Genomic DNA, 17,343 nt, shown 5'->3' with positions numbered 1-17,343 from the left:
AGTAGTCCTCCCCAGAGGTGTATCCTTCCTGGCAGGGCTGGGTGGAGCTCTCTCGGCCAACAGCCGGTTTGAAGGCCCCAGCAGAAGTCAAGGCCTCACGTCGGTTGCAGCACCGCAGCTCTCCAGGAGGCAGATGGGCCTGAAGTCATTTGCCCTACAGCACCCACAGCGGAAGCTTGAGCCTGCTCCCTTGAGGGGGTTACCCAGGCCTACCCTGGAAGACTGCCCTCTCTGCCCTATTAGACGGAGCTGGTGCAGCCGCAGGGAGTGGCCCGGAAGGAAGGGTGCAAGGTAAGTCCACGCAGAACAGGCCTGATGCATTTATTGGAGTTGTGTTCCCAGGTTTACGCAGTTGCTGGGTGTTTTGTTTAGAACAAGCCAGATGCACGGTGGGGTGGGGGACAAGGACAAACATCCTAGCAGTTGTCGGTGTGTCACAGGCATTCTGGGGCATGAGCACATACCACAGGGACAGACACCAGGTCGGACGGTGTGGGGGAGGGCTCAGAATCGTTTTAATTTTGTGGAAGTTTGGGTTCTAAAAAGTTAAATAGCTCTCTATGTATGTATCTTAAAGTGTGGAGACTGCCCACTAGGGCAGGTGGGCAGTGCTGTACCTTGCTTTCCAGGATTAGAGACAAGAGGACAGCTAAGATTGAGGGGGAGGCTACTGGGTGCTCCACAGACAACGGGTGGGGCACAACACTTTGGGGACCCAGTGGCTTCATTTCCTGAGCAAAGGGTGAATTGAGGCCAGCCTGCCCTGTAGGCAGTCACAGGGAAGGGCTCGAGTTTGAGTCAGGCAGGGTCAGAGCCTGAGCAGCAGCCGGCCCTCAGCAGCACCACACACCTGCTCAGGGGCCCCTTTGGTGGGCATTGGCACGTCCACATAGCCTTCATGGCCTACAGAACAGGCGCCCTCGGGGGTACCCCGCTCCTCCTCGGGGGGACCTCGTGAGTCCAGGCCTCTTAGCCGCTGCTGGCGCTCCTGAGCTTGACGGGCCCGGCTGGCAATAGCACGCACACGACTCTGGCTGCGAGAGGAGGACCGTCTTAGGAAGCTGGGACCCCCTCCAGGCCCATCCCCAGCTGGGCCCAAGCTGGTGGGTGATGTGATGTCCCCAGCTTGCTGGAAGCCAGTGAGCCAGCGTAGCTGCTCTGTGAGGGTATCTCGCCTCAACCCTGGCTCCAGCTCCTGATGCACGACACCCAGGCTACAGTTGAGGCTGCTGGCACTGCCCTGAAAGCTGGGAGCAAAGTCGTCAGCTGTCAGGTCCCCCAGACTCTTGGACTTGGCAGACGCTGGGCAGTCCTGCAGGCCCACCAAGGGAAGGTGATGCCAGGGTGGCCGTGGGTGGAGGCTGGTCAGCCGTGAAGCAAGAGGCCGGGGCTGCAGCTCATCGGGAACAGGAGGCAGCCCACCAGCAACCCGCAAGTTGGGATTCGATTTGCTCTTGGTCACAGGAGGCAGGTCAGGACGGGCAGCTGAGGCCAAGCAGGGCCGTGGGGTCAGGCGTCCAAAGGAGCCCCCCGGCATGCTCTCTCGGCTGCGGCAGAGGCCCAGGCTGGGCAATGAGAGGTCTATGACAGTGTCGTTGGAGGACATGCTGGAGGATGAGGACACACTGTCCCGGTGACTGCCAGGCTCCAGCCGCTGCCATAACCTGTCGGTGCCTGTAGCATCTGAGTACACTGCCGGCACGGGAGAAGGCTCCAAGGGCACCTGGCCCTCGCTCTTGGCCCTTCTAACCACTGGCGGGTGGCCTAGGGCCCAGGAGCGGCTCTTGCTGTCAGTCTGTCTGCCAGAGGTCCCCTCACGTGGCCCACTAGGGATCCCACCATTGTGTGATTTGGGGAGTGGCTCTTCATTGTCCCTATTGCCCCCAGTCCGGAGCTGGAGGGTTCCAAAAGCTCCCAGAGTTGTCCGCTGGGGGCTGGTCACTTTGGCTCCTGGTTCTACAGGGCACTGGGGCCCTTCCTGAGAAGGACCTGTGGGGACAGCTGCCTGTAGTGGGGAGCCGGGGCCCAGGGCTGGTTCCTCAGCAATGGGTTCCAGGCTGCACAGGGGGGAGATGGGCCGCTGCAGGGGGAAGAGGCGAGTATCTGCAGTGGAAGAGACGGGAGGAGATGAGGCGGAGAGGGATGGAGACAAGGAGGGATTAGAGACAGAAGTGAACGGGAACAGGAGAAAGAGAAGGGGAGGGGGAGGGGGCAGAAAGGAGAGAGAGATTATGGATCTCATCAATGAGTGTTGAGCCCAAGCCTAGGGGCCAGCCCATCCCAGGATATCCCAGCAGCTGGGCATCTCCATTTATACACTATAATATGGCACTCGGAGTACCCCCCCCTCCCCGCTAAAGTTGGAGGAGAGGTGCCTGGGCCCCACACAGAGCTTCAGGCAGGCCAGGCCTGGCCCTCCTTGGGCTGGGGCAGCATGGGGACACACAGGGGTCGGGCCTGTTACCTGGCACTCGCGGGTCTCAATCCCTAACTATGGAAGCAGCACAGGGAGCAGGGACAGAAAGGAGAACACGGTCAGTGTGGGGTAGGCCGGCAGACAGACAGACGGACAATGAGGCTGGGCAGGAGCAGAAGTGCAATGGAAGCAGGCAGGCCCCCTCCCGCCAGGCTAGGGCTCAGGTGACCAGCTCAGGCCAGTTCCCTCCTACTGCTGCTGACAAGGGGCAGGCCAGGAACTGATCCCAGATGGCGGGTGGTCAGACAGATGCTAAGCGCCGCCGTGCCATCTGGGCAGTGCGGGCCCCTGGGAGCTTCTCTCAGCACTGTGTTCTAAGCACCTTCTAGCCTGGTCTCGGAGGAGACTCCAAGGGATACCCTTTGGCACCACCACCAACTGGCATCAGACTTTCCCGAAGGGACTGAAGTACAGAGTCATCGTTGACTCTGGCCCCGGAGGGTGGGCAGGGCTAGGAGCTGGAACCTTTTAGACCCTGTCAGACCCCGTCATCCAGGGCACCCAGCTGGGGCAGCCAGCAAGGCACCAGGGAAGCCCTTACTGAGGGCTGGCCGGACATCCCTAGGTTCCTCAGCATGCAGCCCTCAGAAAAGCCAAGGTGACTCACACTGCCCTCTTCCCCACCCCTCCAAAGTGCAGGGCAGAGGGGAGGGGTCTGGGGCAGACAGGCCGCAGGTTAAGCTGATGGAGCAGGTGAAGCAGAGCCACAAGAACACAGCAGGCGCGGACTGCCTAGGCATGCCAGGTGTGCAGCGCTGTGCAGCACACGGGACGCGGAGGAATGGTGGGCCTTACCCGTGGAGAACATGGGGGAATGACTCCTGATCTCCTCCAGCTTTTGAACGAACAAGGCGTTCATCTCTCCCTGCAGTGGCCCCTGCTGCCTGTGAGCACCCTCTGGCTGGCAGGGGGCCTCCCTGGGGCTGCCCGGGCTGCCTGGGCTGCTGGAGTCCGAGGACACAGAGCCACTGCCTGGACCCTGCCGCCGAGCCCTAGGACCCTTGGGGGCCTCTCTCTTTCTCCCCAGGGTGGCTCGAGGGCTCAGGCTGCAGCAAGGGCCCCCCAGTGAATCCACCCGGGCCCGGGGCTGCTGGTTGATGGCCGTGTGGCTGGCCGCAGTCCCCGGGCTGGGCGGCTGCTCCCTTCGTAGGCCCTCAATGTCCATCCCGGCGCAGGAGCCCACCACACACTTCATGCATGTGGCGGCCATCCCTGCAGGTCCGGGGCCTTCAGGGACATGCGGGGACCGCACTTGTGCCGGGGTTCTCTCTTCCATTGCTTCTCCCGCCGGTGCCTTACCTCGGGGACTGCTGCTGCCTGACTTCTCTTGAGTAGGGGCCTCCAGAGCTGGGTTGGGGCTAGGGGGTGCTACGTCATCAGCTGCCCCCTCGGAGCCCGCGTCCTGTGTGCCCAGGGCCAGCTCTGGGAAGCCCTTGCGACTTGGCTTCTGGCTCTTGGTTGGGGCACTGGCTGTACGCCGCAGGAGCCTCTGGCTAACGGAGGGCCGGGGCGGGGGATGTCCAGCAGCATGACTGTCCAGTGAGCCTGGCTTTGGGCCACGCAGGAACAGACCTTTTAGACCCAGAGTCTGCTTGACCTGCAAGAGAAGGAGACCACATAACCGGTGCCTGGCCCACCCATCCCAAGTGTGGCTGCAGTGGAGAACTGGCTCTCCAGAGGCTCTGAGCCTGTGGGTGTCACGGACTGCCAGAAGATCACATTGGAGCGCCACGTACAGGGAGCAGGGTTTCCTGGCAGCTCTTCAGACTACAAATGTGTCCTTCCCCAAACTTGGGAGGCTCAAGAACCATCCCCGTGTTCTCTCGAGGGTAGACCACAATCCCTACACCCTGGCCACCCACTTGTCCCAGCCTTGAGGAATTGAGAGCTGCGGCTCCCAACTATGGGGAGAGAAAAAAGTGGGGGTCTGTTGCTGCTGGGGGTCACACACTCACCCTGCCCTGTGTGGCAGCAGCCTGGAAGGCCTGATCTCCCTTGGGCTCTGCCTCCCTACTTCCCAGGTACTTCTGCCTCCTAGCAGGCCGCCTTTGCTCCAGGCTGGCTCAGCATTTGACCAGTGCCCAGTCCCACCCTGCATTCCCCTCTGCATAGGTCACTGCTGGAGAGTATATGCAGCTACCTCCTCAGAGGGCAGAGGCCACAGGGGTCCTCACATGCCATACACATCCCACCAACAACACCCACCGTTCCCCCAAGATGGGCCGTGCTCGTGCGTTGGAGCAGCCCGGGGCCTGGTGGCCAGGGGCCCTTCTGCAGAGGCAATAAAATGGCCAGCACTTGAATCAGCTTCCTGATTCAAGATCCCAAATCCAATGCAATTTGGTGAACATGGTTGGAAAGCCATTTAGAAGGAGATCCAGGATTCGAGCTGGAGCACCTGCTGGGTAACACCCACCCCAACTAAGACCCTGGCATGGACTGAGGAGAGAGCTAGACAGGCTGAAAAGTGATGGCGTAGGCAGACAGAAGGGAAGGGCAAGAAAGGACCTGCTGGACTGTGTTGGAGAGAGCTTCGGTGGCAGGGGAGAGGGCAGAGGGTGGACAGGAAGTTAGGACAGGCCCCTGGCCTTGGCTGAATCCTGGATCTGCCTCGTAAATGCCACTCTCTGGCTGAGGATGGCCCAGGGAACCCCAGAACCGTGTCATGATCCATGTCACATGAGCTGACAAGTCTCAAAAATGCTACCAAGAATCACGGATGCTAATGGGCGCGGCCTGGCATGCAGGTGGGGCGGCGGGCTACACCGTCCCGCAGCGCCGGGTACCTTTGAGACTCCTAACAAGGCTGAGCTTCTAAAAGTAGGCTTGGGACTGCAAGACCAAAGAGACAGAGTGAAGGCAGGTGAGGTGGCCATGGCGGCCAGAGCAGGGCCTACCCAGCCCTTGGCCCTCAGAGACAGGCAGACATGGGACAGATGGATGTAGTCAGGGGTGGGCCCAGTGGGACCCACTTACTGTGGTCACAGGCCCTGAAGGGTTGGTTGCATCAAGTTGTACCCTAAGGGTGTATCAGACCCCACTTAGAACCCAGACAGTTGGACTCCACAGATTGAGAACCGTTCCTGCTCTGACCTGGGGCAGGGCACATGGGATGGGGGCCCAAGGCCCAGGTGGTGGGCAAATGCTGGTAGATCCCTTTCAGGGACTAGGAAGCAGAGGGATAGGATACTCGGGACAAGGAAAGCCACGGGAGAGGTCACAGCTTTCTGTCTCTGCTGAGAAGCCAAGCAGTCAGTGCTCCCAGATGTACGGGCATAGGAGGGCAATGGCAACAGAGGAGGGCAAGGGGGTGGGCACAAGGGAAGTCCATCCCGGGACAGGGACGCTTTGCACATTTGGATGCCCCAAACCCCTTGGGAGGCAGAGGCAGCACTGGTGGTATCCAGGGTCAGCAGTTCCCAATAGCCCACATCAGAGACTGAGGAAGAGACCCAGAGAGGGGATATGCCAGGTCCTAGCCCCAGAAGTGGACCGGGTGGGAGCAAGGGGCTGGTACTGTTCTTCCTGTGGCTACGGAGGACTCGGAGGCAACACTCACCTTACCACTGATGTCACTGACGGCCACATGTACGAAGATCGAGGCTTCTTCCATCCCTTCTAGGTACACGTGGCGATATCCTGGAGCAACAGGATCACCAGTCATCAAAGTCCCCACCTCCCTACCCTGCCAACTCTTGCTTTCCTCAAAGGTCTTTAGGCCTGGGCCTCTTCCCTACCTGGCATCATGCTGCTGAAGGCCAGTGTCCTCTGGCCAATGAAGTCACGTCCAATGGGGTCATGGTCCCAGACAAGGAAGCGTACGAGTGCAATCTCGGGCATGTGCACAGTGAACACCAATGTCTCCTCCCACATGGGATTGAATCCTAGAGATCGTGGGGGACAGAATCAGCAGGTGGGAGGCTGGAACCAATGACTGGCACCTAAGGGGCCCCAGAGTGGACAGGATACTGGGCCCCAAGCAGGTGGCCCTGACTGCTTCCTCTGGGGTCAGGCCCTCATATCCCACTGGGGTCTGTGGCAACCGTGGGCACACACTGGCATCTGGTGCCCTCCTCACCGTTGTCGTCCACCACTCGTGTCTGCTCCTTGCTGCAGTCCACGGGGAGCCCGATGACCTCCACCTCCACAAAGGGGTCGATGATCTGGGGACAGGGTGAGTGGTGGCACCAGGGTCCCGGGCCCTCCCACCACCCACTGTGTCCATGTGGGCTTGTCCCTACCTCTCCACGGTCACCCAGGACTGAGTCCCGTGGCTTGGGCAGCTGCTGGCCGCTGATGATCCTCAGGGCCAGCTGCTTCTTGAGCTGCCCGGGCAGGGGGTCCTCAGAGTTAGGATTGAAGACACCTGAGAGGACACAGGTGTAAGCCAAACACCCAGATTATGGCACAAACCCCTAACTATCGGTGTGTGCGCCTCTGGTGGGAAACAGCCCCATGGGGATGTCAGAAAGCTTTGGCCTGGAATGGGACTGGTGCATCATAGTGGGGGCAGGTGACCCTGGTCACAGGGCAGGTGGGGACTTGCTCGGGCTGCTCGTGTCAAGGCACGCTGGGAGAATGCTAGGGATGGCTCCTGGCATGCCCGCCAGGGACTGGTCCTGAGCCTCCATCTCCTAGAGCACACCAGGGCCCCAGACAAGTCCTGAATCTCAAGCAGCCCAGAGCCCAGGGCCCTAAATCCCCAACCTCAGGCCCCTGACATAGCTAGGGGTCACAGTACCCCCAGAAGGTAGTTATCCCTCCCTAACCTCCCAGTGTCCTGGTAGTTCAGTCTCAGCCCTCCCCTCCCCTCTTCTGTGCACCCACTGCCCCAGTATCCAGGGTAGCCGCACAGGAGCCCACCCCAACCTGAGCCCCTCACCCTGGCACATGCACTGGGGTTTGAGTACGTAGCCACAGCCGCCATTGGCACTGAACTTGGCCCTGTTCAGCTGCAGCATCCGCCCCTCGGACTGGTAGTTCAGGGCCACTGAAGGGAAGAGAGAAGGCTGTGTGGGTCAGTGATGCTCACACACCGTTCCGCATGAGTTCTGGGACCGGGAGTCCAGCACACATGCTAGCGGTGCAGCGACAGACAGGGTGTTCCTCACATCACCCCTAGGCCTTCTGAGTGGCCCTTCTCACCATCCCACCCTGCACCACAGGCCTGCACGCACCCATCTGGCAGCCAGCATTCCAGAAGGGTTGCGGGTTGTAATTGCTGGAGTCGACACGGTAGGAGGAGGGGTATATGCGTGAGAGCTGGTGCTGGTTGAAGCGCAGGTACTGGGCAGGCTTCTGTTGCAAGATCTGGTGGGCCTTGGTCTCGCTGAAGGACGACACCTGCCAGCTGGATGCCACTGGGGCGCAGACCAGCCAGGTGTGAGCACACCCAGCCTGCACCCCACCCAGCCTGCACCCCACAGCTGACCTGCCTGGCCCCACCCTCCACATGGCCCTCACCCTCCGTTTCCACGTCATGGGTGCCCACAGACTTGGTATATTTCACTAGGTCCGAGAGGGCTCGCGACAGCTTCATGGTCTTCTTCTGCCGGGCAGTCCTATGAGGGTGTGGCGGGGCTGCTCAGGACCCTGTGGCTACGCCCCTCCCATCCAGTCCCAGCCTGCCTTCAGGCTCTCCCACTCAGGCTCCCCCAGATCACATGTCCCAGCCAACCTGGGACTTATAGACGATAGTTAAGGTTCATTTCACTCCCAGCAGGAAACCCCCCCCCCAACCTTCCAGTGTCCTGGTCACTCAGTATCCTCTGTTCTATGTATCTACCACCCGGGTATTCACAGGAGGGGGGACAGGAGTCACCCCCGTCAGTGATGAGGCTGTGGGAATGTGTGTCTGCTGAGTATGGACTGTCACGAAGCCTTCAGGGAATCTTTGGGACAAAGACCCTGGCTGCCCTAAGCATGTACAAGATCAGGGCTGGGGATGCCTGCCCAGCCAAGGAGTGCTGTAAGGAATATGAGCTTCTGAAGGGTTCTGGGCAGGAGGGAAATTGGCCAGTGATGGTGTCTTAGCAGCGTGCCATGGCAGAGCTGGGACTGCAGACACAAAACGGTGGGGGAGAGGCTGGTTGTGACACAGAACAGGGCCTGGAAGGAGAGGGGCTGAAGAGGAGGGGAGCCCGCTGTGGGGAAGATGAACTCGGAGCTGGACTAATAGGTGTGAGACCAGAAAACTCTCAAAGGTACTGTGGGAAGCAAGCGGACACAAACAGACTGGCACTCTTACGGCGTGTAGGAGGCACGGAGACAGACAGACATTGCCCCTGAAGGGAATGTACGGGTGGAGGACTTGAGAGGAAGAGGTGGGAACTGCAGTCTGGTGGGTCAGGTAGTATCCGTGCCCAGGAGATGGCGGAACCTTAGGACCAGCCCCCACCACCACCACCACCACCACCCTAACTAGGCTGATCCTGTTTCACAACCCGTTCCATAGCTGCCTGGACAGCAGCTTCACTTCTTGTTACTTAAGTGTTCAGAATGAAAGTGGAGCATGGAATCCCACACCAGCTCTCTGTCCGTGTCTGCCCAGCACTCAGGGACACACACACACTGGGCCGGGCACTGACCCTCGGCTCTGGCTTCCCGGGGAGTCCAGAATCTCATCCCCTTCTTCCACGCTGGCCACCTTCTTTATCTTGCTGCCTTTTTTCTGTGCGAGGAGGTAGAATCGGGACTTGAGAAGCCATGGGTCAAGCCAGGACGTGCAGGGCAGGGGCTATTCACCCCCAGGTTTCTGAGCTCCTACCCCATTGGACCCACAGAGGTATCTGCAGTGCCCTGGCCCTGGGGGACTCTCAGACAGTCATGGGATATCTGAATCCCAGACATTGGCCAGCGTGGGCCAAGGGAGGGCAGTAGTCAGAGCTCCTGACCTTGGGACACTGACCCCAACCATAGCTAGCGAACGGTACAGGGACAAAAGGAGCCCCAGATGGGACACCCCAGCCCAGGATCTCCGCTCACCTTGCGCCTGGAGAAGCTGCTCATGAGGAGACGGCTGTTCCTCCTGCTTGTCCCGGTGTCCTCCCCTGACTCCGCATCCTCCTCGACCTTACTCTGACCCTGAGAGGCAGACAGAAGTTGAACCCAATCTCTGACCATCCAGGGAGGTCAGGGCGGCTCCCGGGTGGCCCCAGAAGGCCTTTCTGGAGAAAGAGTTGACCAGGTCTGGGAGCAAGGCACTGATTTGGAGCCCAACACAGCTACCAGGAAGATGCCTGAAGGGCTGGACTTGGGTCAGAAGCAGCACTGACTCATCTGCCCACACCAGCTTCAATGACGTATAGTTTAAACCAAGTAACCAGCTCCAGATTCCTTTATCACAGATGGAGGCTGCATAATAAGGTGCAGCTCACATCTGGAATAGTCTTCAGTGGCCTCTGCTTACATAATCCTTTTCTGAAAACCCCTGAAGCCCAACGCCCCAGCCGATTTCTACACAACTTAGGTGAATAATCCAAGATCCAGCTACGTGAGGCTGGGAAATACAGGGTGGGACTACCTACCTACACACTGGGCACAGGGTAGACACACCCCAGTCATCCTCCCAGGCCCTGCCCTTGGGGCCCAGGACCCAATCCTGAAGGCTTGTTCACACTGAACAACTGTACTGTACGCATGCTTCTCCAAGATGGCTATGGCTGTTCTCACTCACGCCCCCACAACTCTTGCACGGACACCTGGGAACTCAGGAGAGTTCTAGTCAGGGGGTGCCCCATCTGATTTTGTTCCCTGACTTAGGTAGAGGATGGTCTCTATCAGACGCACTAGAGCGTGGACCTGCCGCTGGTGATCCTTGCTAGAGAAGGGTGTCAGTAAGAGAGACATGCAGCATGTATCCCTATACTACACGTGTGAAAACTGTCCACGCACCATACTGTGTATCCCGTACATGCACAGGTCATAAATGCACATAGCATGGATGTGACTGCACAGACCACGGACAGCCCTACTCACCAGCCCAAGGACACACCTATACATGTATATGGATACTTCTTCATATACTATAGACATCTCCACACACCACGGATACCTGAACACAGCATGGACCCACACACATACTATGGACCCCTGCTCACACCTCGGCCCCCTGCACACACTGTGGACTTCTGCACATATTGCGGACTCCTGTATACACCATACACATATGTACACACCCCTGTATACGTCATGGTCTTTATGGCGTGAGCAACTGTGGTCTCTGTGACCTCACCACAGAGAACTCTGAGTTCTCTCCCACTGTCTCAGGAAACGGCTGGTGTTTCCCCGGGCTCTCTTCTGCCCCAGCTGCTGCTCCTTGCATCATCAAGCTCCCTCTGTTGCGACCTTACTGACGTGATGATGACCTCGAGCCCCTGCCAGCTGCCTTCACTTTGAATTCCTCCTCTCCCCTCCTGGAGGGTCAGGACCAGATGCAGCTGGCCCTTTCTGATGGCCATGTTAGCCAGGCCCTTCCAGCCACTAGACTGCCAAGGTCCAGAGCCAGAGCCAGATTCCCAGTAGCTGAGATACCAGGTTTACCTGTGCCCTGCAATCCTTTCTTCAGCCTATCAGCCCCCAATGACGATAGTCCATTTTCCTCTTAGTTTGGAGACATGCGGTGGGAGAAGCCCTAGAAGCCGCATTCGTGTTGAGAACCTCATAAGGCCGACACGTTTCTGGGTTTTTAAAGTACTGTTCAAACTGTTGTCACCACCATGCTTGAATGACCAAAATATGCACACGTTAGGAGAAGTGTACACTAACCACACAGGTGTGTGCTCACCAGCCAGAGTTCACACGACGAGGCTAACAGCCACCACCATTCCAGAAGGACCACACATATGCAGCTTGACCTGGCCACCCTGGGGGGCTGTGAGCGGCTGATCATGGGATATGTTCAGGGCAAAGTAGTACAGGCAGCAATGGGGCAGGGGGCGGGGTCATCTCCACAGACAAGGACAGGAGTTAAGCCCCCACTCTCAGCAGAAGAGATCCTTTTCTGGGGCCAACCTGAGGGACAGGGCCCCAGTGGTTCTGTCCTGCACCCTCTGGAGTTATACTTAACTGCTTGCTAGTAGGGGATCTCCTCTGCCCCGCCTTCGTAGTCACAAGCTACTCCCAAACCCTCCTCCTGCCTCACAAGAACTCCTAAGCTGAGCCTCGTGTCCTCAAGGTTCATATGCAGAGAGAATGACACCTAGCCCAGAGAATAAAAAAAAAATGGCCAGAATGGCTCATGGAAGGCACACGGATATCCACCCCTCCATTTGGACTGCAGGCCAAGAAGCTCCCTGGCTAGTCAGTGCCCTATGCCACAATTCTTCAGCCCCTAGCTCAGCAAGCTTCATCACATGTGCCCTTTCTGTCTGTCCTGTATAGGCTGCGTCACAGCCTGGTGAATTGTCAGGCTGGGGGTCCAAGCTTCTCCCCCAACCTGGGTATCTCAAATAAAGGAACTCCCCTCCTCCTCCTCCTCCTCTCCTTTTCCAAGAAGCTTTCCCTGAGCACAGTCATTCCCAAAAGACACAGTAGGGGCCAAGCTATGCTCCTGTACCCAGGTTCCCTCTTGTTGGCCAAGAAAAGCAGAGCTCCTGTTAGCCCTCACTAAGATTGGACCCGTTACAAGGCCCCACCTCCATTCAGCCTCTGCTAGCAAACGCTGGGCAAAGCATCAGGCAGGCTAGCCTCTCCTGCCCAAATATCTGGGAGCTAAAAATAAAAAGAAGGCTGCGTGCATGGGACCTGTGTGAGCCACCTGCACGGGGCTATCAAACCAGCTATGCTAAGCCCTCCAGTGTTGTGGGTGGAAGCAAACACACCTCTAAAAACACAGCAGCAGAGGACCTTGTTCATCAGGGACAGGCCCCCTTCCGGCCCTCCCAAGAGCCTTGGAAGCAGCGAAGAGTGAGCCAGTGCCACAGGATGGGAAGGGGAGGGGAGGGAAGGCTCCCAGGCAATGGGAGCTATTCCAGCCATCTCTCACACTGCAGACGCCCTGCTGAGCTGTGGGGCCAGCTGCCCAACCTGCCAGCTGCTATATGAATCTTTTACTCAGGCCACTATCCAGTGTACCTGTCCTTCAAGCCTGGCTTGCTGCCACCCTCCAGAGCTGCACCGACTGACTGCATTGTCTGGCCCAGCCTGTCTGGCTCTGGCCTCCATCCCACCACACCTGCCAGGACAGTCTCTGAAGGCTATTCTCTCTGTACTTCCCCACATATCTGTGAGTTGCTTCAGGTAGTGGGCATTTCCCAGGACTGGCTGGGCCCTGAGGTCCTGATGTCCACCCCTCTGTCACCCATGAAACCCTCACCAAGGTAGGCAATGCTCAAAGCCTCTCAGAGAAGTCATAGGTCCCCACGGGACTACATACAAATACATGAGTGTGCACAGGAAGGTATGCAGGTATGTGAACATGTGTGAGTATTGTACAGACATGTGCAGAGGAGTGTGTATAGACGTGTGTAGGTATGTGCACATGTATGAGTCTTGTGCAGTATGAGCACACAAGCATGCGTATGTACATGTATGCATGCAAGTGTATGTGCAGAGGTGTATGTGTCTGTGGGCGGGCATGCAGGTATATATGTGCAAGCATTGTGCGTATGTGTGTTTAGATGCAGGTATATGTATGTGTACCGGCATGTGCACAGGTGCAGGTGTACTCACAGGTGTGTATATGGATAGCTTTATAGATATACCTTGCATACTAGCACCTGTGTGTGTATATACATTTACTACCACATATTCTGAGGCCCTCACTCAGCCCGCAGACTGGCTGTTGGAGGAGCGTGTGTCAGCAACACAGGTCTCACCTTTTTGGCCTCTGCTTTATGCCCGAGCTTTCCAGATGGGGACAGTGTAGAGACAGTGAAGTCATTGGGGTCTTCGCAGTCACGGATCTTGGACTCCTTGATTAGAGAATCCAGCTTCTTCTTGGCAATGTTTTCCACACGCTTCCGATTGGTGGAGGCCTGCCGCAGCCAGAGGTCAACCCGTTGGCATCTATCCCCACTCCAGTGAGCAGCAGAGGGGGCAACCATCAACAATAGTCCCTGTACATCCCCTCTGAGTCTCAGTGCAGAGACTGTGATTTTCCCTGGACAGCTATGGACAGCAGTAAAACCCAGACACATGCGGTCCTGCCTGAGGGGTCCCAGTGGAGGAGGATGGGACCCACACACTGGCTACCATACATGTCAAGTGGACAGTAGGGACAGGGCAGACTTTGGAGAAACCGCAAACCCTGGCTGGGTGCGCTCTCTGACAAAAGCCCAGTGAGACACCGATGTACTTGGAGCGCTTGAGGGAGGACCTCGGTCTGGGACTTCAGGACTCCCTGGGTGCTCAGGATGGAATGGCTATTAAGGATGTCACAGTCATAAGTTCTGCCACCATTCTGGGCCAGCCAGAGACATGTGCAGGCACACCCAAAATAGGAAGAATCTGCTGTCTCAGGGTTTTCTAAAACAATTAGCCAACTCTGGCCCGGAGGCCTCCTGCACGGTTATTTTCTCATCTGACGACTCCTCGGGGGGAAATAAAGTCTTTGCTGAGAGCAGTGGATGAGCAATGCTCAGAGGAGAGATGTCAGCTACAGAGCCTGCCTCCACTCAGCTCCCCAACCCCCAACCCCAACTGCAGACTGCTCAGGCCCCTCTCCACAGCCCCCAGCCCTGGTCCAGACAAGCTGAAGTGGAGGTGATCGCTAGAGGGGCCTGCCATACAGGAGGTCTCTACCACACAGGAGGTCTCAGCACTGGAGCTGGGCCTGGGGCGACTGGGCATGGACTGACCAGGCAGCTGAGGTGGAACCCAAAGTGCACCCCCACCCCCTGCTCAGTGGTGCCTCCACTCACTGGACGGCCAAGAGGACTAGGTCAGCACCACAGACAAAATCTAAGAGCCAGCCTAGCAATGGACACCAGAGTGGGGCAGCAGTAGCTGTGTGGCTGGCCTGCGGGTTGGACAGGACACTCATGTCTCTTATCAGAGGGCCAAGCAGGCGGCAGACAAACAGACCCTAGCATAGAACATAGCTCAGAAGCTAGGCAGCTTTGCTCACCACATCGGCATTTACCTTACGGCCATCCCTCCCAGCTGACACTCTTCCCGTCAACCAGGCCAAGAGGCTGCTCTGGGGGACCACAGGCTCCCCAACCTTAGGACCTCCATCGGCGTCTGGCTCATCCCCTGGGGGACTGCGGGCTCCCCACCCTTAGGACCCCCAGCATCTGTCTCATCCCCTCGGATACCGCCGGCTCCCTAACCTTAGGATCCCCATCAGCGTCTGGCTCATCCCCTTGGACCACAGGCTTCCCACCCTTAGGACCTCCATCGGCGTCTGGCTCATCCCCTGGGGGACTGCGGGCTCCCCACCCTTAGGACCCCCATCAGAGCGTCTGGCTCATCCCCTCAGATACCGCGAGCTCCCCAACCTTAGGACCCCCATCAGAGCGTCTGGCTCATTCCCTTGGACCATGGGCTCCCCACCCTTAGGACCCCCATCAGAGCGTCTGGCTCATCCCCTCAGATACCGCGAGCTCCCCAACCTTAGGACCCTCATCAGCGTCTGGCTCATTCCCTTGGACCATGGGCTCCCCACCCGTAGGACCCCCATCAGAGCGTCTGGCTCATCCCCTTGGACCATGGGCTCCCCACCCTTAGGACCCCCATCAGAGCGTCTGGCTCATCCCCTTGGACCATGGGCCCCCCACCCGTAGGACCCCCATCAGAGCATCTGGCCCCCACTCACATCCCCATTGAGGAGCTTGCAATCGTCCTCTATCTCGTCGGCACTGTCTTCGTCGGATACTTCACCCTCTTCTGCATCCTCGCTGATGTTGGCAGGGAGCTTCTTCCCCTGGGGAGAGGGGAGAACTGCACTAGGGAGGGGGCCTTCTTCAAGCTCCTTCTTGGAGTCTCAGGCCAGCAAGTGGGTTGGGGTTGGACAACCAGGCCGGTTGCTGTTGTGGCAGTGGGCATATAAGGGAAGTGGTTCAAGATCATATAGTCATCCTGAAAGTGAGTGGCCCCCTAAATCTGTCTATAGATACTGTAATCCCCAAGATAATATGGTCATCCCAAGAGTGAGTGGCCCCCAAATCTGTCTATAGATACTGTAATTCCTAAGATGGAATAGTCATCCCAAGAGTGAGTGCCCCCCAAATCTGTCTATAGGTACTGCAGTTCTCCAGCTTGGCCCCAGGCCATCACAGTGGTGGCCCCAGCAAAGTCACCTTCACCAGGATCTTGCCCTTGAGCATCTGTGGAGAAGGAAGCATAGTGGCATCCTCACTGCTCACTGAAGACAGGTCCAACTTGTCCCCAAGGATGTCGGTCAGATACTGGGCCATCTTCTTCTGCTGAACCACACTACAGTGGTTCTCAATGGACAGGATCACTGGGTACCTGTGGTACCAAGACAAGAGAGTGGGAAGAGGACAGGACCCTCGAGCACGACTAGGCCCCACGTCTGTAGGCATACAGGCCACCTATACCTTCGAATGATGGAATAGTTAGGTAAAAGATCTGCCATCTGCTCTAAGAGGTGACCCACCTAAAACTCTGAAAAGTAAATAAACGGGTAGGAAAGAAACAGAAATTTGGGGGGACGAGTAAAGAAAGCGTGAGGAAAAAAAACAAAGGCAACCATAAACTCCCCGAAAGTAGGGTGTCTGAAAAAGTCATGGTTTGAATATGGCATGTATTAAATAATGGAAAATAATGAATAAACTGTGAAAAACACAACCTTGGTGAGCTAGACGGTGGATGGCCCTCGAGTCCTGATAGGGGTCCCAGGAAGGAACCTAAGCCTGGCGTGCACCACCAAGCACAAGAGTTGCTGCCTGCTCGGTGCAGAGTGAAGCATGTGAGGTGGAGCTTTTTTAAATGCTCTGCTTTGCTTGTGCTGTTTATTTTTAACTGTATGTATACACACACATCTGATTTTGATTTTACCAAAAGGCAATCATGACCTGTTTAGAAAACTTCGGGGCCCAGAACAAGAAGTAGGCAATCGCATGATGTGGAAAGGGCAGACAGAGCAGGGGCCTTGAGGGGAATATGATGCCGGCTCACAGAAACAGCCCCCAGTCAGTCACAGGACGTCTGTGCATCCCAGCTGCTCCTGAGCTGTAGCACCCTCCTCGGCCACGATCCCGAGAGCCTTACTGATACCTCCCCCCAAAACTGCTTCTGTTCCCTGAGTCCACCTGGTTCCCCATCTCAGCAGCCCCACCCCTGCTTCAGAGTCTTGTTTGGACAAGGTAACGTCTTCTATTTCCAGCCAGCAAATTGGATTTTTTTTTTCTCGGCAGCATCTACGGCCACAGTTGAGTGACAGCAAATTGAGTCTGGACACAGAGTGGTTTCCTGGGGGTAATTAGTACTCGGATCGGCATGTCTATGGGTGGCTGAGGTCAGAGATGCCACTAAGTGTGTGTGGATAGGCTATGCACACAGTCTCCCCCCCCCCCCCGCCACTCTCCTCAGAGAATAATCTCCAAACAAAACCTGCCAGTTGGATATTACAGTCACAGCCCACGGGGAAACGCAGGGAAGGAAAGAGACCCAGACCCTGGTTGCCCTCCCCCTGCCTACCACAGGAGCCGGCCCCCAGAAGCCCTGGCCACTCACTCGTTCTTGATGAAGGCATATTTGTTGATGGTTTCGATGACATCTTTGAAAAGGATCTTGGAGGTCAGAGTGTAGCCATGGTGCACGATAGGCTCTCCGTCAGGCCCGTCCCAGCAGTCCACTGTGGGCAAGCAGAGCCTGGTTAGTCCAAGGGGCTTGGCTGTGTGAGCCTAGGAAGGCTGGGTCCCTGGACTCCAACCACAGTGTGTTGGGGAGCGGGGGTCTGC

At 57.4% G+C, this 17,343-nt stretch overlaps 1 protein-coding gene across 3 annotated transcripts in view; it reads right to left on the bottom strand.

Annotated features, from left to right (window-relative positions):
• Window positions 1-307: 307 nt before the first annotated feature.
• Window positions 308-17,343, bottom strand: part of Plch2 (phospholipase C eta 2) — a 75,747-nt gene continuing 58,711 nt past the window's right edge. For all 3 annotated transcript variants that reach the window (XM_050153411.1, XM_050153413.1, XM_050153412.1), the window contains 15 exons: window positions 17,117-17,237; window positions 15,718-15,889; window positions 15,234-15,341; window positions 13,294-13,452; window positions 9,461-9,559; window positions 9,064-9,146; window positions 7,940-8,037; window positions 7,654-7,836; window positions 7,359-7,466; window positions 6,718-6,842; window positions 6,555-6,639; window positions 6,214-6,360; window positions 6,036-6,115; window positions 3,776-4,073; window positions 308-2,103 (listed from right to left, as the gene is read on the bottom strand). In XM_050153411.1, the coding sequence (XP_050009368.1) occupies window positions 809-2,103; window positions 3,776-4,073; window positions 6,036-6,115; window positions 6,214-6,360; window positions 6,555-6,639; window positions 6,718-6,842; window positions 7,359-7,466; window positions 7,654-7,836; window positions 7,940-8,037; window positions 9,064-9,146; window positions 9,461-9,559; window positions 13,294-13,452; window positions 15,234-15,341; window positions 15,718-15,889; window positions 17,117-17,237 (3,161 nt within the window). In that variant the 3' untranslated portion in view covers window positions 308-808. The remainder of the gene's footprint in view (window positions 2,104-3,775; window positions 4,074-6,035; window positions 6,116-6,213; window positions 6,361-6,554; window positions 6,640-6,717; window positions 6,843-7,358; window positions 7,467-7,653; window positions 7,837-7,939; window positions 8,038-9,063; window positions 9,147-9,460; window positions 9,560-13,293; window positions 13,453-15,233; window positions 15,342-15,717; window positions 15,890-17,116; window positions 17,238-17,343) is intronic.

This window comes from Alexandromys fortis, unplaced genomic scaffold, assembly GCF_014885135.2.
Source record: "Alexandromys fortis isolate MF-2015 unplaced genomic scaffold, M_Fortis_MF-2015_v1.1 scaffold_88, whole genome shotgun sequence".
Taxonomy (NCBI): Eukaryota; Metazoa; Chordata; class Mammalia; order Rodentia; family Cricetidae; genus Alexandromys; species Alexandromys fortis.
This window is presented reverse-complemented; position numbering and strand designations above follow the sequence as displayed.